Raw genomic sequence first — 21,708 nt, 5'->3', positions numbered from 1 at the left:
CTACATTACAGCACATTAAAAAAGGCCTAAACAGCCCTGTGTTTGTGGTTTGTGTTTGCGGCTGTGGCTTAGAGGTAGAGTGGGTCAGGCCTTAACCATAAGATTGGTGGTTCGATCCAAGGCTCACATGTCAAAGTGTCCTTGAGCAAGACGCCGAATCCCAAGTTGCTCCCCGGAAGCTGTATGTGGCTGTCCACTGCTTCTAGTGCTTAGAATGGGTTAAATGCAGAGATTGAAGTTCACTACACTGTACTGTGCGATTGTATGTGACGAATAATAATAAAGTTTCCTGAGCTGAAACAATTGATGGTGACGGATACAGTTTTGGTCACAAATTGAATCAATATCAGGGGTTTTCCTCAAATACTGTGCAGTTTAACTCATGTCTATGTAAAGTGAAAGAACATTGTTGACAACTTGTATTTAATATGTAACTTTATAAAAAATTATATGGTTTCAAAACAAGTGTAACTACAATCATTGGTCATTTATCAACATTCTTATTGTATGCGCAACCTCTTACTTCTTACTGTACAGTATGCTCAACCTCCTCATCATCTGCAGTGTTTTTTCCAAACAGTTGTTATCGTCATTGTCTCAGAGCTATGGGAAGCAGCCCTGAAGACCAGAGTGAGGCAAGGTTTGTCCAAGGCACTCTCTCCTCGTGCTATCTGCTCCTTTATCTGCCAGGATCAGTTGTTAGTGCTGGCAGTTTCCCTCTCCTGTCCTCTGGAGAGAGGTGGCTCTCAGCTGGAGAGAGGCGCCAGAGGCTATGCACTGTCTCCATTGTGTGGAGAGACACATGGAGGACTTGAGAGACTCAGTGCAGGTGCAGAGAGGAAGAGTGAGAGGGAACACACCTGAGGGGGTTGATTTCTTTTTTTTTCTCTCTCTCTCACAAAAGTCAGGCTTGTTTTTGTTGAGGGGCCTTTTAGGTGCAGAGACATTTGTTGTCGGGAGGACAGATTTAGTGGATGTACACTACACTGGAGGGAGGGAAAGGGCCCTCAGTTAAAATGCTTCCCCTCTAACTGCCAGGGACATTTGGTTACAGACGCAGGCTGCCAGAATAAATTAGACTTTTAGCATTGAGGACAAAACACAGAACGGTGCTATCACTGCTACCAAACCAATCTTATGAATTCAATGATTCAAAGCAGCATGCATGTATAGTATGGTTTGATGATAAGGCATGAGACTGGGACATGCGTGAGGTCATATCCTTTACTTCAATGACAGGGCGGGTCTTCTTGCACTGACAGGACATAACAAGCTAACGCTGATAACCTCACCTCAGACTGGAAGGTTTCCTGTGAAAGGAATCCTTTTACTAACTGTTTGTTTAAAAGCTGACAGGCTACAAGAGTCTCAGTGACAGCCTCTATTCATCTCAGGGTGTCAGACAGAGGAAAAAAAGAGGAAACGAGGAAGGGATAAAGAAACCGGGAGAGAGGAGGCGGATGGAGAGAAATTGAGAGAGAAAGCCCAGTAAAGAGTAAATGGGAGATTGGTGTGCTTTAAGATTTACCGTTAGCTTTGAAACATCTTCTGATCATCATGGTAGCAATTTCAGAAATTCATCTGGCAAGTGAACGAATGAGTACTGATGTTTTCATCACTTTGGTTTTAATTATATGTCTCACTCAGCACAGTCTTCCTTCTACTCGGCTAATTTAGATTGAGATCCTTCCAGGCTTTCCCCTATCTTTCATTTTCCTCCCCTCCTTCTCTCCTCTCTGCATCCCATCAGCCCCTTTGTAGAAAAAAAAGAGGAAGGAAAAAAAAAACCTTCATGTCTGTGACTTTCTTGCCCTCCAGCATATGAAGCCCTCTTTTATTTTGATCATCGCAGCACAATGGATTCATGCCATTCTGGCAACTTTATTCAGTATCAGCCCAAATTTACATACTGCTTAACAAGTTTGTGCGTGACTGTTGATGCCTCTGATCAAAGTGCTTTTGGAAATCTTTCTCATCTGATTTTTTTCCTGTCCTTCATTTCAAATGCATGCTGCAGACAGGCATCTTTAACTCAGGGGCAAAGAAAGGTAACCTTAGTGCTGCACAAGCCCAAATGTCATCCAACAAGGAGGGCTCATGTCCTGGGGATAAAGATAATGTAATCTAAGCAGTATACAGTGTGAGACTGTGTGTGGGAGTGTGTGTGTATGTGTGTGTGCATCTACTAGCCTCAGTGTTTGTTGGAGGCTTGGGTTTGGGGGCGGAGGGAGACAGGGGATGACAAAAGTCAAAGCAGTCATGTGTCATTTTCGGTGCTGAAGGGCTGGGACCTGCCTTCAGGGCTGTCCTCTCTGTCAGACGCACTCAGATATCTGCGCTGAACTCTCTCGCTCTCTTTTTCTTTTGCTCTCTCCATCCTTCTCTCTGTCTTTATCTAATGCACGTGCACAATATGCAGCTGCACGTTCATGGACTAACGCGCAACAATTCTGTGCTCCAAGTAGCATGCAGTAACAAGGTAGAACAACATTTGAATTTGTAGAGCTGATGTAAAACAGTACATTTTCAACCATAAACATCTGCTTAAGATACATGACATGAGTTGACTCATTTCATATTTCTAAATTATTGCATCTTAATCACAAGAGCAAGAATGGAAGGGACACAATTATTTTTACATTAAAAAACAGTGGGAGTGGAGGAGGACAAAGGGGGAGGAGATCTGTTTTGACAAGTCAGGTTGTAAATCAAGATATCAGAGGCCATGCTACAAACCAATGGCCCATACAATTCCCATAGGGAAAGAAAAGGAGGCTGCACAGAAATTTTACTGTAGCAAACTCATTGCAAGGACCCAGTAGCCTCCGTTTACAATAATACAGAACATTTACATATACGTGGCTACCAGAGCAAACAACATAATTTAAAACATTAAATAACTGAGGAAGAATAATGGATTCAAAAATACAATGAAAAGAGGGTGTGGGTGGAAAGAGAGGAATCGTGGGAATGCAAGATTGCACCTCCCTCAGGCAATCGAATTATCATATGGGCTGATGGTTCCTCCTTATGCGTCGGCTGACATTTTCCTGTAACCCCATCCTGTGTAATGCTATGTGATGTGTATGACTGGCTTCTGCCACGGCCCTGAGAGGCCATGTAGCCCCAGGGCCATTTGCTTTTGGCCTGCAGCATCCTGGGAATTGTTTATTTTAGCTCTGTCTGCTCCTTTTTGCCTCTCCGTCTCATTTGCCTTCCCCTTCCTCGTCTCTCCTGTTCTCTCTGTTTCTCTTTCTGGCCCAGTGGTGTCTACTTTCAATTAGAGGAGGATGCACTCATATTCTCCTGAGACAAAACCCCTGACAGGTGACTCTTGAGGGGTAACTCGAAACCATCCCTGTTCTCTTCGCACAAACTGTTAGTATTCCAGCACCTTTCACAGGACATAAAGGTAAAAAGCAACCAAAGCTGTCGGTAGTATCTGTTCCTCAACCGTATATGTTGCTCTGTGTGATGATGATAAGAGTGGAGGGTGTGTTCAAGAGAAAAAACTGTTGAGAATCAAAATGTGCTGTGTGTTGTGCGAGGAGAGAGAGAGAGAGAGAGAGAGAGAGAGAGAGAGAGAGAGAGAGAGGAAAGAGATTTAAGGACAAAAAAGATGAGATGTGTGATATGAGATAATAGAATGATATTCAAAATGTATCCCTGGAGCTAGAAGTTAAAAGAGAACATTAAAAGAGAACATATTTTGATCGCTTATGGATATGTAAGCTAGCACACCAATATGCCCAAACTTTTCTTCATACTGTCGCAGTTAGAGCCCTAAAGGGCATAAGTGGAGGCCGGCCAATCCGCTGTACACAAATAGTGTATGTGTGTAACTGTCGACATGTGACAAGTAGAAAAGGGACAGTGTTGAGAGCGTAGCCTTTTGTGACCCAACACACTTTGACAGCTTGGCCATCGCTTGGGGACACAAGCAATGTTGCTTTTTCATCCGACAATTTTAAGCAAAACAACTCTCCCTCGATGGATTCAATTGTTCAGAGAGCCTCCGTGGCTGTGTGTTAAAGCACAGAGACAAAAGCATGTCAGCAGCCCGTAGATTCGGCTCACTGCTAGCTAGAGGAGTCATACTGTCAATCTGTAGGACGAAAAGTGAGATCAAAGTGTAAGCGATATGATAGGAACACTGCTTTTATACAACACTGCGCTCTGCTGGTAGAAGGTGATAACACCTTGAGTAATTCAGCAGCAGCGGCGAGACAGTCTTAACAGAAGACTAATGTAACCTCAGTTCCACAGGGATGCTAATGTCTGTGTGCTTCTACCCTTGAAGCAGTTGCCTTATTTGGACCTAAGGACATTCGGCACTGACAAATTTTAAACATCCCAGGAGGGGCATACTTTAAAATATGGCCACAGGGTGGCACATTATAATGACAAAAATGTAGATCCTCAAAGTGAAATCGGCCTGTGACTTGGAAATCAGCTAGAGAGAAGAGTAACGGATATTATTATCAAGGTATTGGTGTTAGATACAACCAAATACTAAAATCAGATGTAACACATGCAATGTTTTTCCCCAGTGTATGTTCTATATTAACTACAACATGAGAACACACTTTGCCTAAAGTGTATGTGCATGACAGATCAAGAGAAAAGGAGATGTGGGCACAGTATTAAAAAAGAAATCTGTTTTGTGTTCACATTAATAGTGTTTGCAGTGTGTATGTGCAATTGGCCTGTAAGCTGTGTGTGTGTGTGTGTGTGTGTGTGTGTGTGTGTGTGTGTGCATACAAACAATGCACTCAGTCGACAGCCCGCAGCACTGTGCATTCTTGCTTGGAGAGTACATGTCCTCGGGCCTCGTTCCTCCGTCGATGACCTCTGGTGAAGCCATTATTTTCTGCATTAATGATGAGCAGCAGCCAGCGATGAGAGAGATGGACTTTGTCCTGAGGCACAGTAGCGCTGATTATGGGCAACAACAATGCTGCTGCAAAAAATAAAAAGAAAAGAAAACTCTTCCCAGAAGCAGTTCAAAAGACTAGGAGTCTTAGCAGCAGCACAAAATAAGCTGCTCTTGCTCTATTGACAAGATGGATCAGATAACCTCTGTAGCTAAAGGATTACCCAAAATAAACTTTATTAAAGTTTACCTATAGCTTGTTTCGTCATCCGGTGGAATCAGCACCTGTTTGGCTGCAACCTGAGCATCAACAAACCAGTGGCGGTGACAGCACAATCATCTTGCATTAGAGGGGAAATTAGTGTATGGATCAAATAGCTGAGAGTGACTCATACAAATCCCATTTTATTGCCCTCCTAGGATTTAATGACATTACATATGGGAAGTTATATCAGAGGCTTAATTGATAACACCAAAGACCAACCTATAAGACTCACAAACAAGACAAATTGCAGACAAAGTGCAGTTGCTCTAGTCAAGGGAGCCAGGGCACTCACTCAGGAAATCCTGGCTTGGGGAGATGACTCTAAATGAAGGACTTTACCATTCACCATTATGTCTTTGGTGAGAGTCAGAGGGAACCCCCGGGGCTCTTCAGCACAGCACGGTACAACTTTTCAAAGGGCTCCAGATTAAAGTCACTGAAAGTTCCCACTGGGGTCTGAGGCCAGGATCCCATTAAGCAGCCCTACCACACCGCCGGCCATAATTGTGTCGTTGAGAATTCAGAGCAGTGCTTGCTCGATAAGCGAATTTAGGGTGAAATAAAAATGAGAGGCAAAAGGGGGTCTCGTTGGGCCACCATTAGACACTTCATTCACTCATCACTAATTTGTTTTAAATGACTGAGGGAGAGGTGAGCACTTTATAAAGCAATCTGAGCTACCTTCCCCCCCCCCCCTCCATTTCTAGGTCTGTGTGACAGAATGCTGATAAATGAAAACCATTGCACTTCACAACCACACAGTATACTGCCGCTAGTGGTGTTTTAAACTGTACTTATCTTTATTGCAGTACTTGCTTTGCAGTAGGATGATCAATAACGAGGGGGGACTCATTCTGCCGTTTCTTTTAAGTCCCTCTACTCTACTCTTTAAAAGGAACCAGTCAGTGCACCAGATGTTAAAAAAAAAAAATTACTCAGTCTTACACGTAGACACTAACTAGTAAAGCCATTTGACTGAACTAGTTTTAAAAAATAACGTAAAAACATGTTACAAACAAGTCAGCGTTTATTGGACATTTCGTTTCATTATGATTCTGAATGTTACAAACAGGTTTATTCCAACATTTGAGATTCATCACCATCAGAACTGTGTGGTGGATGATATAAAAATGTCCTGTAAGCGTAGTTTAAGATCTAAACCCTAACTTGAGATCTATGTATGTGGTTATAATTACAGTCAACCTAATAGCTGGAAGTATAGGAACTTGATATTCTTTGCAAACTGTACAGTATCACTCAGAAATGGGTGCATAACATTTGAACATCAACAGATCCCAAGTTATGATTTAGCTCTTCACAATGAAATGAATGACAGAAGTAACCCTTCTATAATTTGCAACCCAAATATGCTATTGTCATCCAAGTGCAATAAAGAAAAACTCTTAGTTATCTGCTTCAAGTGGATTTTTTCTGCTTCTTCTTCTCTGCCTCTTCCTCTTTTTCCTTCTCAATCTCAGCCACCAGGGTCTCAATCTCCTTGGATTCCAAAATCTGAAAATGGCCAAGAAAAGCAATTGTTAGCCATTTAATAAAAAAGGCAACAACACAAAAGCCAGATATCATTTGCAGCAACTTACCTTCAGTGGCTGATTCCGTCTGATAACAGCAAGTTCAATATTTTTCCCTCCTGACTGGACAACCTGTGAAGAAACAAATACAAATCCCAGCGAATCAGCATATATGAACTACTCTAGCCTCTGACTCAGGTTCATATTGAGGTTGTGAAACAAGGTTTTGAGGATATTTAAATGCAAATGAATACAGAAAAGAGTGCTTGACTACTGTGACTGCAATCATTTTGCAAACAATTGATCCACATTTTAAGGACCATATTAAAAAAACAACACTGAATATAACAATACAGACACAAGGCGAAAGTTTGGTGTGCTAAAATGCAGCATTTTTTTTGCTAAGTTTTCTTCTTTCATGGCTGCAGGTTCAGTCGAGCACAACAAGCAACGTCATGCATGAAAACCTAACAATTATGGCGGATCACTTTCTGGTTTACATCTGGCAGCAGTGTGTGCTCTTTGATAAAGTCAGGACTGTATTTAAATGATGCCATGGTAGATGGAAATACTTTTGACGTGACAATATCTTTTCTTTCGCAAGTCACACTACTTGTGACATGCCCGATCGTAACACACCTTTTAAAAAGAACAATTTGTCTTCAGTTACATATATTGAAATTGAAAGATTACTGAAATGCTTCAGTAAAAATGCTTCAGTAAAAAGAGCGGAGTGGTGAGAATGTACGTTCATGGAGCAGTTTGTTACCTCCGCTCTGCCACTCCAGGCTGCTTTACTCAATATTGCTCAACTCAGATTTCACTGAGCTCCACTTAGAAATCGCTCACAGCTCGCTCCAGAAAAAATAAAAAAACGGCACTGTATTTATCAGATGAACGGCACCCGCCGGCCCTCTATGCCACCAGTGCCTGGAGCTCCACCAGCAGTCCGGCTGCTTGGAGGAAAGGCGGGCGCTGTTGATCTGCATGTGCTGCTAGTGCTGCAGTTACACAGAGCCAGGCTTGGGAATGCTTCAAAGTCATGGTGTGAGCAGTACTGGAGCGAAATTGAAGCGGGAGATAAGGAAAATTTTAAATCCTCCGCTTCCCGCTAGCTCGTGCTCCGCTCACATGCTCTGACTGCCGTACAAAGTGTGTAAATTCAAACAATTAAATGCAAAGACTACATGTGACCTTACCTCAAGCAGAGCTTTGATAGCCAACTTGATTGCCTCATTGTCCCCAGCAATGGCTTCATCTGTGTAATTCTTCTCCAGGAACTCCCTCACAGTTTTTGCGCTACGGCCGATAGCATTTGCCTGATTTTTTAATTTTTTTCCAAGAATGAAAAAAAATAAATAAAAAAACTATTATTAATCAATTTCATACAGACAAGGTATTTGTTACACAAGTGTATCAATAAAGAAGAAGAAGAAAAAAAAAGTACAAAAGAGCATACACACTGACCTTCCAGGCATGGTAGGTTCCTGAAGGGTCAGTCTGATACAGCCTGGGAGTTCCATCGTCGTCAAAGCCAACAATTAACGCAGAGATGCCAAATGGCCTGCGCCCATTGCTTTGAGTGTAGCGCTACAAACATGACCAATGTACAAAGAAATGTGACTGGTCAGTCTTACAAACCTTTATAAAAATAAAATAGCATACTGCTGGTAAAAGATGAGAACACCTTGAGAGACAGGCTTAACAGAAGACTAATGTAACCTCAGTTCCACAGGGATGCTAATGTCTGTCTGCTGAGTTTTTGTGAACTATTCTCAGAGCACAAAAAATGAAACTACAAGCTATTTTATGTTCTTGCCCACTGAATATAAAAGCTTACAGATACCTTTTAGTGAATTAATAAGCAATTATTAAACAATTAGTAAACAAGAAATTAATGGTGAGATGTTTAGGTACCTGTTTCAGTGTAGCTATGTAGCGTGTGATGTATTCCACTGTGACTGGGTCCTCCACGGTTAGCCTGTGGCTCTGGCACTCAACCCGAGCTCTGTTTATCACAATACGGGCATCTGCTGTCAGGCCTTAAACACATTGGAAGAAGTTAGTTGGCTATACAAGATACAGGTAAAATACAACAGGAAATTTAAGTGACAAAAACCTAATACATGGTTTAGAGATAACTAATCTTAGTCCATTAGTCCAGTATATGCCCTGTTACATAATTCATGTATTATATAGTTAATGAAAAAGGTTTTGTTGTTTGAAGTACCTGCAAATGCCATGCAGACATGCTCGTCCAGGGCACATATCTTACGGACAGTCCTTTCCTCCTGCAACTTTGCCACAGATTTCTTCTCAACACCAAGGACGACAATGTCTTTACCTCTGATTCCCACCTGCGGAGAAAGAAATCATCAGATCGGATAACTTTGCTGAGTACAGCTCAGTACAGGTCATTTTACTTCCAAGGTGCTTCTCAGTTCCTCAGCCAATTTTCCACTATAACAAAAAACACTTTTTGGAACAGGTTTCAGGAATCTAAACAGCCCCAACAATGCCGTACCATTGTGACATGTCATTACATGTTACATTACATTGCATGTCATTTAGCTGACGCTTTTTTATCCAAAGCAACTTACAATTGCTATATGTCAGAGGTTGCACGCCTCTGGAGTAACTATGGGTTAAGTGTCTTGCTCAGGGACACATTGGCTGATGTATCACAGTGGAATTGAACCCAGATCTCCCACACAAAAGGCATGTGTCATATCCACTGTGCCTTCACCCCCCATGTCTTCAAGCTTAAAGTTAAAAAGGTTTAGATGCCTATTCAACACACTTATTACAGTCAAGTCCGAGTCTTATATCTAAGGCTATTCAACAAAATTGGCTTGCCATTAATCGGAATTACACCCAAACAATTACTCTGAAGCTACAAGCTTTTCTATACATGTTTAGGGATGAAATAGAGGTGTTGAAATTAATCAAATAATCGATGCGTTGAATCGTTGACATGGACGATGCTGCATCGATAATCGGCCGGGCCATAACCGATTATTTCTGTTTACAATTTAATGTATGCCTAACAACCTTTCTGCTTACATATTCCGTTATCTTTTGCACACTCAGGAAGTGCCATGTGCTCAGTGATGTAGTTTTATTTATCCAATTGATTTAGTATTAGAGCACTGCAGAATGTTTTGTTTTTGAAGCTTGAAAAGCTATGAATTAAATATCCTATATGGCTTTAATAGAAAAAATGTTATTTGACACATCGTGATGCATCGAGACATGATAATCGTAATCAAATCGGGAGATCAGTGAAGATTCACACCTCTAATTTGAAAAGTGAAAAATAACGCAGGATTCGATGTACTTCGATGCAATTCGAAAGTTAGATGTAACGTTAATAAAACTTATAAAACTTCCTATACATGCTAAGTTAACTACTACAGAAGCTAACGTTACCTATAATCGAGGTAACGTTAGCTGCAACTACAGTGGCTTTCAAATGTAACGTCAGCTAGCTTGTAAGCCTGCGTCGTTACTAACATTTTATTGTTACGCAATTGGCTGAGCTAAATTAACTTAGCTGGCCGCTTTGAAATCAAATATTGCTTGTGTGAACTAGCGTTAGTTGACATGATCACATTGAAACTGAAACTATTGTGAGAGTGACACAGCGGCAAAATGCTTGCTAGTTGATACTCTTTTCATGTTCAGTAACTGTTTAATATTTCTTGCATTACCGTTACATGTGAAAGTTACAGATGACCAGCCCGACACGGTTGTTAAAAATCACAACACTTGAGTGCAACAAAAAAAATGAGCTAAATACATGAGTAATAAGAAGAGTACCTGCTAGTCGTTAGCTTAGCTGGTTGGCTAGCTAACTGACGTGTGCTAACGTTAGCATTAGTTTCATTTTAGGACTTACCGCTGTGGAACCTTTCTTTACAGCTTCTTGTGCATACTCCACTTGGAAGAGATGACCATCGGGAGAAAATACAGTAATAGCTCTGTCGTATCTTGCCGCCATTGCACTGCAAGACAAGTAACGTACAATCACAAGAAAAACGGAGACTTCCACCAAATGATTCAGCTAGTTAGCGATTTGTGAAGATGCCGTGTGTTGGAAACAGCGCCTGCGCATGACCTCTGAACTGGGGCGATACCAAAACTAGGGTTCGCCAGAGGAAAGTGCTTCCCAAAATTTGATTGGAATACTTAACACTAGCTATTTGATTTTCCCTGCGTAAAAGTAGTTCTAATTTGAAATTTGTAGTAAAAAAAACGGCTAGCTAATTTGTGACTCGTTTAATTTTATTTAGTGACGGTTAATGTGGAATCAGGGTGCAATGCAAGTGAACTGAACACATACAACTAGGACTAATAAACCATGATATCAGGTATTACTGCCTTAAAATTGCCTGAATTATTAATAATATTATTGAACCTCTGACTGTATTTCCCTTTTTGTTGAGCAGTCCATTTCCCGTGGTCTTTTGGACTAGAGTAGATTTAGACTGTTCCATTATACAACAAAGTAGGTGAAATTGTTATTCAATTAAGCATATTTATTGGGTCTTTCAACTACATAAAGTCATGTGTTTAAACATGATAATGTATCACAAATACATGTGAACATCACGTATGCCAGTGTAATCGAAATAAAAAGTAATCTTCAACTATGTTTTTAAATGTGCTGTAACCACCCCCCAAAACGGACCACTGCATTACGAAATTGAATCCTATTCTGAACTGTGTGATCTGAGTTCTACCGATTTGTTAAGTGTGTTAGCTACTTTTGACTTTTATGTCTAGTTCACTTTAATTTCATAGAGTATCACCATGTCGGTGGCGTTTGCACCTCACAGGCAGCGTGGGAAGGGTGACATAACACCCGCTGGAATACAAAAGGTAATTCATGTTTTTAGCGCGTCTCAGAATGAAGGCAATTGTATCAGACGGTGCTAGCCGCTGAGCTAATCCAGGTAGCAGTGCCCATCCAAGTCCAACGGTGAATAGATCGGGAACAATTTTGCAGGGTCAAAGCGCGGTGAATATGAAAGTCTCTGGAGTCAGGACGCCACGTGTACACGATGCGTCTTAGGCCGATTTACCGGACTAACATACAATTGTATTTTAAATGAATAGGGGCCTGCCGTCTTGTTAGCGGAGTACCGCTAACGTTAGCTAGCAAGACGCGTCTTTTGTTAGCTAGAAACGCACCCTCACATTTCACAAAAACGCCCTCGTCCTCCCCGTTGTTGTTGTTAAATTAATGTTACGGCAGATTAACCACAAGAAAGCAAAGTGCTAGTAATACAAAATTACCCCGTGTCACTAATTGTACATTTTGTGTAATCAATACAATATAAATCTCTGCATTTGCTGTTGCAGTTACTTGACGAAAACAACCAGCTGATCCAGTGTATAATGGACTTCCAGAGTAAAGGCAAAACAGCAGAATGTTCACAGTAAGTTATGAAACTCTCCTTTTGCTTGTGCCTTACAGTATTTTTAAACAAAACCTGTATTGATGACTCCCCACCTGTCCAGGTATCAACAGATGCTGCACAGAAATTTAGTGTACCTGGCCACGATAGCAGACTCTAATCAGAACATGCAGTCTCTCCTCCCTGCTGTGAGTATTGGTCCTTGCTGGTTGTTTTGAGTGAGTGAATTGTATATAACAGTGTGACCTTTCTGCATCATAAAGTAATGTTGAGCTCACCTGTCAATGTTGAGCTTTTGTTTTAGCTCATGTCCAATACATACATTTGTGCATTGGTTCAGGTAAATCACCTTAAACAATTACTCAATAATCTTAATTAAAGTAAGAAGTCTGAACAAAGATCAGTGCAATATTAAATTTACTAAGACACTGTCATGTTCCACTAATAGAAAAATAAACCCAGTGATGTCAAGATTATGGAAAGTGTAGAATTCAGCATTTTTGGACCTTGACCCATACAAGGGGTTAAAAGGCCAGATGCACTGGAGTACGCCTATGAACTTGTTCTGTGCACTAAACTTTGTAAAAAAAATAAAATAAAAAAAATAAATAAATTATATATATATATACACACACACACACACACATTCATATTTGGATTATGCTTAGTAGCCCATTCATTTTAGAAAATCCACCCCATCATATAAGGCTACAGTAGTTCAGATTGATTTACAATTAGTTAAATAACAATGGCCTATGTGTTCAACACCTTTTTTTTAGTCATTGATAATCCCTGGCGTGACTATAGTGAGAACAGTTAATTCAGTGATTATGTGACTATGTATTGTACTGCATATCTATTTATTGTTCATTTGTGAGTATACAATATCTTCTTTTTTAATTGTGTTATCATCCTTGATTGATTAAGGTACATTTGTTATACTTTAATGCAGAGATCTTGGCTTTTATCTGCTATTTTTTTCAGTTTTATCTTTTAAAAAAACTCATGTGTTTCTAGCCAGCTGATGTGTGATTTTTGTGTCTGTTTTGCGCCTGCAGCCGCCCACTCAGAACATGCCCTTGGGCCCTGGTGGGATGAACCAAAGTGGACCCCCCCCTCAGCCTCCTCATGGTCACAACATGCCCTCTGAAGGTATGGTCAGCGGTGGCCCTCCAGCCCCACACATGCAGAACCAGATGAATGGACAGATGCCTGGTAAGTGACCCCCATAACCTTTCCTCCCTCGTCTTTCTCTCTTTTTTCTTTCCCCTTCTTCTCCCTCAGTCCCTGTCTCACTTGGGTTGCCTAGCAACACCACAGAACTGTGAGGTAGGTTGCTTTGCTGAAGGATGATGTCACCCATTTGCCAGCACTGGTGGTCTTGGACTTGTCCTTCATTTGATCATGGTTTTTCTCTCCTTAAGTGTCATGGTTTGTTTGTGTATGTATATATTTAATTATGTTAAAAAAAAAAGATTTTAGAAGACATTCTAAAGGGTAATACTCTAGGACACCATATTAGAAACCAGAAAATGTTGCAAATATGGTGTTGCTTTAACACTGGTATATACATTCGAACACTGTTATGGTATAACTTATAAAGTGGGCCTCACCATAATGCTCCCTGTTCAGGCCTTAAAGACCCAACATGTCTGGTCATTTAGGTGACTAGAGAGTAGGCACCATCCTTAAGACTGGCCAGTTTGGAGAACCTTTGTAGCTCCTGCACCATGGAAGAGTTGTCCTCCATTGGAGGTCCTTTTTCCTCGCAACTTCCCATTCTTCATTTAACACATGGGAACCTTGGTGTTCTCTGATCTGCTCTTTTGCCATGTTATTGGAGCTGTAGTGAAGTCAGTTGCATTGTTAGTATATGTGTTAAACTTTTAGTGTTGACTTGGTAACTAGTGACAACTAATACATCTTTAATTGAGAGAAATCTGTCTACATTTAAATTTATAAGATTCAGTTGCTTTTTTTTGTGGCTAGAGCAGGTTAAATATTGCAAGATGAATGAATGAAAATAGGATGCAAACACAAACTAACTGGTTAGACAGAGGTCCAGGTGATTTATTGTTGCTTAGAGTTTGGGTGAACCCCAAACCTCCAACATGTCATTAAGGTATTTTTTTTTATTTATTTTTTTTACATACCATTCCTGTTCTATAGAAGCACAGCCTCAGATTACAGTTTTTCACAGAGCAACCCAGTGCACATATCACAATGTGATGGAAATTACACACAAGTATGTGTATTGAATATTTATGTTTTTTTAAACAAGGTCATTAATCTTCTCTGTTGTTGTTTTCCAGGGCCCAATCACATGCCCATGCAAGGTCCTGGTCCAGGCCCCAACCAGCCCCCTAACATGCCCAGTGGCTCTATGAATATGCCCCCCAGCAGCCATGGCTCGATGGGTGGTTACAATCACACCGTCCCTTCTTCCCAGGGCATACCAGCTCAGAGCCAAATGAACATGACCCAGGGCCAGCCCATGGGAAACTATGGGCCTCGGCCAAACATGAACATGCAACCCAGTCAAGGTAAAATAACTTCAGTTTCCACTTGGTTGTATTGATTTCCAGTGCCTTATCACCTGTCTTATTGGTGCTTGCATCATTCATCTGCATTCGATAAGCCATATACTGCTCGTATGGTTTTTCCACCTAGTACCGTTTTTTAGAGTTAACGCTTTGTTGGTGTACCACAGGCCCCATGATGCACCAGCAGCCTCCCACTCAGCAGTATAACATGCCTCCTGGTGGTGGTGGACAGCACTACCAAGGACAACAGACCCCAATGGGCATGATGGGCCAGGTTAACCAAGGGAACCATGTCATGGGGCAGAGGCCAATGCCGCCCTACCGACCCCCACAGCAAGGTATACCCCTCAGAGTGTGTCTGTGAAGTGTGCAAGTTGTGAGTGTTGGTCTTTCTTCTCCCTAACACACACTCCTGCATTTCTTACTCTTGTTCTTCTCAATTTCCACTTCTGCAACTCACAGACATCTTGATGACTAAACATTTAACCTAAAGCCTCCAATTATAAAATTAGTCAAGTGACCAAAACAAACCTTTCTAACAAGAACTAGCGGCAAGGAATCCATCCTCTCCACTCTTCCCCTCACACAACCGATCCAACAACACCTTGAATCTACTTGTGTGTATGTTGTGTGTATGTGTATGTAGGACCCCCTCAGCAGTACCCAGGGCAGGAAGACTACTATGGGGACCAGTACAGTCACGCAGGACAGGGAGCCTCAGAAGGTAGGAGAACCCTCCAGTCACTTGGAGAATACCAACAAAAAAATAAACCCAGGAGTTGTGTTAAAACACAAATGATGCTAAGAGACTGTGACAAAACCAATGTTTCAGTTTCTTCATTTTCTGGGAAATCAAAGTGACTTTGGGCTCTATCAAAGAAAAAAATATGGCCTCTAATTTTGAGAAATCCACAAAATGACACCCTATTCCAAAATGTGCTGCAGTCCAGGGATAAGTTAGCACCTACCCAGTCTTATCTTGCCACCACCCCCCCCCACTTCCCCTCCCCTCCTCCCAATCTTGGCTGGTGCTTCACCTGTTGGTGTGAAAGAAAAGTCAGGGACTGAGTCTTGTGTGAGTCTTAATGGCCAAAGTTGTATTAAAGTAAAATTTATTTATTAAAAGTTTAATCCTTCAGATTTGCATGTAAAAATGCCACATGTGATACTTTTAAAACTCCATGGCACGTTAGTGGTAGCCAGAGTATTTTATATTGCCATTCGGACTGCCATTCTTTGTAGATAACACAGATTTTGCACACTGATTTGCAGATAAGCAGCATTAGTGACTTACAAACCACCAACTATTTCCGAGAAATATGCTACCACTGCCTTATCCTCTAGATATAACGCTTGATGTACTGCCAATTTTCTCCCTGTTGGTGTGTTAAGGGGTGGAATTATTACTTTAGCTGCCACACGGAAAGATTACAGATTTATAATAAACAACTCCTTCTCTTTCTTTGTCCAATTAACATTAACTTATTTGTTTGTTTTTGTTTTATTTTTTTTCTCTACTGACTACACTATTTTCCTTCTAAACCTTTTTAAACACAAGTGTTTTCCTTTTTTGAGGTAAAGAAAGTCCAGCCATTTTGAAATAAATACACGAGTTCTTAAAACATGGCTGGCTCAATTGCAGCGGTCTACCTGTCTGCTGTGCTGTTGCGCTATAGTTGTCAACATGTTGCTCACATTGCCTGCTGTTGCCCCTTGAAGGTAATGCCCAGTATGGCCAACAGCAGGAAGCATACCAGCAAGGCCCTCCGCAGCAGCAGGGCTACCCTCCTCAACAGCAGTACCCGGGTCAACAGGGCTACCCACCACAGCAGCAGGGTTACGGTGAGTTGCCTGCTCTCGAATAGGGGCACATATTTGTCCTGCAGGAGGCACTATCCGCTCTCTTTGGCTACCTTTTTTAAGTATTGAATAATAATTCCTCCTCAGTGAGTTGGTGGTTACTGCCCCTTGGAAATGTAACTGTGCCAAATGCATGTCAAGACATCAAGCGCAAGGAATTAAAGAACCACCTTAATGAATGGTTCAAGGATGGGAGCTTGGAAGAGAAATTTAATCAGTATAGTGGTGGCTTGCACCACATTAGCATTTCTCCTGGTGCTTCGGTTTGATATGACACACTGTTCTGAGGGAATGGGAGAGGAGCTTTGGCTGATGGCTACAGACATTGGGCAAAGTGTGTGTTGACTGCCAGCCAAACATTTAGAACTCCTTGCATTTTAGCATTTTGGATAAATAGTTAAGCAATTTCTGAATTGTAAATATCCTAAAATATACATGCATACAAATTACACATTAAAGAATAGATCAGGTTTTCCATGTTATCCAGGCTTATGTGCAGACTTCAGGGTACACAGTAATGCATAATCTTAAAAATAAAAATAATTGCATTATTTACACATCTTTGTCTGAAAATGTATTTCTTCTGGCAATGTTTGCCTTATAAAATCCTATTCTGTAAATCATAAAACTTACACATAATGTCATAATCAATTAAACAGTTCACTTATTCTTTATAAAAAAGGACCTTGCTAATGAAATTAATAATAGCCTAGACTGTGGACCTCCAGGTACCCCTACCTGCCCATTTTCCAGTTCTCTCTGCTCTAGCACACCTGAACCAGCTGATGCTCAAGCCCTGATCCAACAGTAGAGCTCTAAAATCCAAAATCGGGTCTGCCGAATAATGCATCCACCTCCTAAGTTTCTTTTCCGACACGTTGGGATCAAACAATGGTGCCAGCTCATTTGTTGTACTGTTTTGGCTTGACAGTGTGAATTTCATTATGTAACACTCACCTGGTCTGACAAAGGAGGGGATGCAATTCTTGAAGTGACAATGAGGTCTTAAAATGTATGAAACAGGTCTTAAAAGGTATTTAATTTCAGGATTCCTGCATATACCCTGGGATATAGTAAGAACCAAACTACACAATCAGACCTATTCTTGCAGGAATGTAATCTGAAATTGGGGAGAAATTAACAACATTGGTAATCAAGATTACGGGTTTCCCTGACATTAGCATGTAGCAGATGTAAACAATGCAGTAACGTGCCCCGACCATATAAAGAATTCCGGCAAGAGTTGACGTCACCAAAAAACAGTGAAACATGAGGTCTTTGCTCATCGGGATTACTTATTTAGAAGCTTTGGCAATGTTTAATATGAACATCCCACATTGTAACATATTATACTGTGTGTGTGTGTGTGTGTGTATATGTGTGTGTATATATATATATATATATATATATATATATATATATATATATATATATATATATATATATATATATATATATATATATATATATATATAAATAAATAACAGTCACCATGCTTTGGAGCTCATGACAGAAAAGGTGAGCTAATGAATTGAAAGAATTATGTAAATTAGAGCACTTCATTAAATGATACCTATTACCAATGAGCGTGTGGATTTGGGATTCAGCCAAATTAAAAAGTAAAGTATGTTTAAAAAAATGTAAGCATTTAGTCTCCTGCAGCTCTTTGGTCTTCTTTGTCATCCTATTTTTCACTGGAACTTTCCATCACTCACTGTCTGAGCCAGAGCTCATGTTAGTAATGAGCTAGCAGAGAGGCAGAGGCTGTGAGGTGAGATCCATCTGGCACACACATGCTTTCTCTCGCAGGCCCCCACAAGGTTATGCTCAACAGCATAAGGCATTATGAGCTCCTAACGATGCTGCGTGGGCCTCATTTGACTTCAGCCACAGTCAAGCAATGCGTGGTCTTCACAGCACCTGCATAGATAGCTACAGTGTATGGGGGCTGATAAAGTGATATTTTTTTTCCAACTTTTTTTTAATGAAGCCTGCTCCTCTAATGAAGAGCAACTAAATCTCCTTGATGCCTCCTTGCATTAGGAAACCAGCACCCGGCTCCTGCCCGACTCACTCATTCTCATTCATTACTAAGTCAGATGTGGAGGCAGCCTAAACAAATGGATCTGACATATCCATCATCTTCTCCTGTCATCCATCAGCTTTTTTATTGCAGCCCATTAGTGATGGTAAACTATGAGGGATTCCCTAGAGTTCTCAGAGTGACAAGTAGGAAACCGAAACAGATAATGAGCAAACCTCAGGCTGTCTTCACACTGTGTTCCTTTGTTTGAGTCCAAACCTGAGTTCCATAGTCCCATCTCTTTCTAAGCTGGTGATAAGACCAAAAATTGCACTTATTGAGAGAGCGAGAGAGAGAGAGAAAAAAACAGGCTACTCTTTTCATTGTGTTGCCTGTGCCCAACAGCATTTTAAAAGTTGTTTCAAGTTTACTCTGTCAAACATACATCATTTTAAATTAAGTTTTCAATGTTTGCCGTAGGTCCTGCCCAAAGTGCCCCAGGACAGTATCCCAATTATCCTCAGGGGCAGGGACAACAGTATGGGGGCTATCGCCCTCCCCAACCTGGACCCCCACAGGGCCAACAGCAACGCCCCTATGGCTATGACCAGGTGAGTATACCCACAACACCGGACAGTCACAGCAGCTTGTTTAAACATCGGCCTTAGGTTGTCCCTTTTATTATGTTGATTGCCAGACTTGGTTGTATATTTTGTGTAGTGAGACCAGAGACCAATGTGAGTGAATCTAGAAGGTAAATATTAAAAGGTAGTATGTTTTTGCATGCTGTCATCATATTGTTGGGTTAAATCTGTTCTTCCCAAAAGAGTGTATGTGTTACTATTGTCGTTCACTTGTTTATTTGAGTCTTAGTTATATATCCTGGCTAATGTATGCCAATTCAGTGAAATATGTGGGCTTTACAGGGATTCTTCCTTAAACTTGATTTAGACTGCTTCTAGTGTTTAAAGGGAGATCTATATGTTGCCCTGTATTTCCTGTGGTCTTATGTGGGGACCACAGCTACACTTTGATATCTTTATCTTTGAATATTCAGGGGCACATCAGGAAATAAAGACCCAGGGATTTGAACCCCTGACTAGCTCTGTAAGAAGCAAAGGTAATGGTTGCTGTGAAGACCTCAACGTCCAATCTAGACGTTTGACCACCTAGCCTTAATTTGCATTTTGTTATGTTTCTTCTGTCTCTCTTTTGTCTTTATCTTTCCATCTTTCTTTTTTTTTTTTTTTTCTTAATTTTTTTTTGTTTCTGTTATTTTATTTTGTTATTAACCAGGGGTCGAATTGTAAGTTATGAGGTCTCGAAACACAGCATGCTTACTCTGCAGTGAGACAGCTAAAAGCACTGGTTTTGGTGACAATTGTGCTTATGATAACGCTATATTTGAATTAAAAATGTTGTATATCAGGCTGTCAAATCATAAGTTTGTTTCCAAAATTGGTGTCCATTGTATTTTCCATCAATGCCAAACATACTTCGACCCCTGTTTAGAAATGCATCAACTCCTACTGTTCTTGCACTGAATTTGTCTCACTTAAAACAAGTGTCCACTATTTACTAAGGAATATCCTGCTGCTGTAACATGAGGTATAAAGTTCTAACTTAAAACTCTCGAATTGTGATGCCATGCTGCCACCTGCTGGTCAATACCAGCAAATGCATCCATAAATCATGGTTTGCATTATGATGTGGTTGATGTGGTTGAAACCACGGATTTCTGTTTTGTTTGCACCCCATTGTGATTTGTGAATATACGTTTTTACTCTGATAAGGTCAGTAACATGAGTCTGTCACATTTCTCTCCACAGGGCCAGTATGGAAATTACCAGCAATGAGAGATGGTCACATCAACCCACACAGCTCTGCTCTGATCTCTGTCTGAGCTTTGACCTCTGGTCAGCTGCTAAGCAGACTCAAATGATGGTTGTAGCTCACTGAGACTCTCTCAGACACGAACATGCAACATGCAAAAATACAAAATACGTTTTCCCCTCTCTTTGGGCTCTTATCCAATGCCTATAAAATGTATTCTGTTTATCATGTACATTGACTTGATACAAGTCCATGACTCACCCTCTGGTCCAGTATGTCTCAAAGCAGCAATGCCTTAAAAATGGAACTGCCTTATCCTTTAGCATTGCAGATTGTGAAACAAAATTTTGGATATCAGAGATAAATGTAAATGTACAGTTTCGATCTACTGTGGTGCATTGTTTCTCTATCCTTCAGCTCGTTGTTCATAAGAAGCAATAATGCCAGCAGTAGGGAAATGTGTGGGGGCTTGGAGATTAAATAATGCACCAGACAAACTTCCCGCTAGGCCATGGTACGTGTTTTGATGTATGTGACGATGTAAAGATATATTTTATGCTTTTTAGATCAAAATAACTTTGTATAAGACATTGGAAACTAGTACTAAAGCTGTGTTGTTTATTTCATGTGTATGTGTCAATGTTTTTTTTTAATGATGATCCCATCCAGCATATTGTTTTATTTTTGTTGTGTTGAATTGTATAACTATTCAATTGGATCTGCTACGTATGTGACATGGGCACTGTATGAATTATTTGTGTAAAAACAGAAAATTAATTGACATGCAAAGAAATTCCTTGAAGGACAAATACATACATCATACCTGGAATTAGGAAATGCTTAATGTCTGAAAAAGCAAGAAAAAATTGCTGTATTCTTTGTTAAGCTGTGTATTTAAATCTGTGGGGGAAAAAAAACTACATCAAAATTAGGTCATGAATAGATTTTTTTTTTTTTTTAACCACATAACCTGAAGGTATAAGAATAATGGCCACTGGCCTTTATTTGACAAATGTGCCCAAAGATGTAATATGTTGCAGATGCCACTGCAAATTGTAAGTCATTGCTCTCTGGAGCCTTTTTTTCTATACAAGCACCTCAGTCTTGTCCGTTGACTGCAAATTGGTGAATGGAAAAGCTCAAACTTGGTATAATAAATGTTTCTGACAAGTATGTTGTTTTGTTAGTCTTGACATTGCTGGAATCCCCTTTTCCCTTTGAATAAACGTCTAAGTTGATGTCATTCAAATAGTGTTGTGTGTGTGTGAATAATAAAGATTGTTACTGTCAAATATGTAACATAAGATGTGAAAATAATGTTCTCAAATGGATTCCTTAATTTCACAGTAAAGACTGGTTGTG

At 40.5% G+C, this 21,708-nt stretch overlaps 2 protein-coding genes across 4 annotated transcripts; one reads left to right on the top strand and one right to left on the bottom strand.

Moving 5' to 3' along the window:
• Positions 1-6,147: 6,147 nt before the first annotated feature.
• psma8 (proteasome 20S subunit alpha 8) lies at positions 6,148-10,771 on the bottom strand. Its single transcript, XM_078264211.1, has 7 exons — positions 10,566-10,771; positions 8,898-9,024; positions 8,585-8,709; positions 8,135-8,257; positions 7,867-7,986; positions 6,737-6,799; positions 6,148-6,650 (listed from the first exon to the last, which is right to left on the bottom strand). The coding sequence occupies exons 1-7, from the start codon at positions 10,665-10,667 to the stop codon at positions 6,555-6,557; spliced, it is 756 nt and encodes a 251-aa protein (XP_078120337.1). The 5' UTR covers positions 10,668-10,771; the 3' UTR covers positions 6,148-6,554.
• A 600-nt stretch (positions 10,772-11,371) lies between these two features.
• Positions 11,372-20,464, top strand: ss18 (SS18 subunit of BAF chromatin remodeling complex). 3 transcript variants are annotated; one of them, XM_078263896.1, is made up of 11 exons: positions 11,372-11,548; positions 12,032-12,108; positions 12,191-12,275; positions 13,146-13,302; positions 14,400-14,630; positions 14,798-14,968; positions 15,277-15,354; positions 16,350-16,472; positions 18,994-19,124; positions 19,571-19,633; positions 20,343-20,432. In XM_078263896.1, the coding sequence occupies exons 1-10, from the start codon at positions 11,480-11,482 to the stop codon at positions 19,586-19,588; spliced, it is 1,140 nt and encodes a 379-aa protein (XP_078120022.1). In that variant the 5' UTR covers positions 11,372-11,479; the 3' UTR covers positions 19,589-19,633; positions 20,343-20,432. The 3 variants fall into 3 exon arrangements, with proteins under 3 accessions (XP_078120022.1, XP_078120021.1, XP_078120023.1); XM_078263895.1 differs by lacking the exon at positions 19,571-19,633 and having other exon boundaries at positions 20,343-20,464; XM_078263897.1 differs by lacking the exons at positions 15,277-15,354; positions 19,571-19,633 and having other exon boundaries at positions 20,343-20,464.
• The last annotated feature ends 1,244 nt before the right edge of the window (positions 20,465-21,708 follow it).

Source organism: Sander vitreus, chromosome 12 (genome assembly GCF_031162955.1).
Source record: "Sander vitreus isolate 19-12246 chromosome 12, sanVit1, whole genome shotgun sequence".
Classification (NCBI taxonomy): Eukaryota; Metazoa; Chordata; class Actinopteri; order Perciformes; family Percidae; genus Sander; species Sander vitreus.
This window is presented reverse-complemented; position numbering and strand designations above follow the sequence as displayed.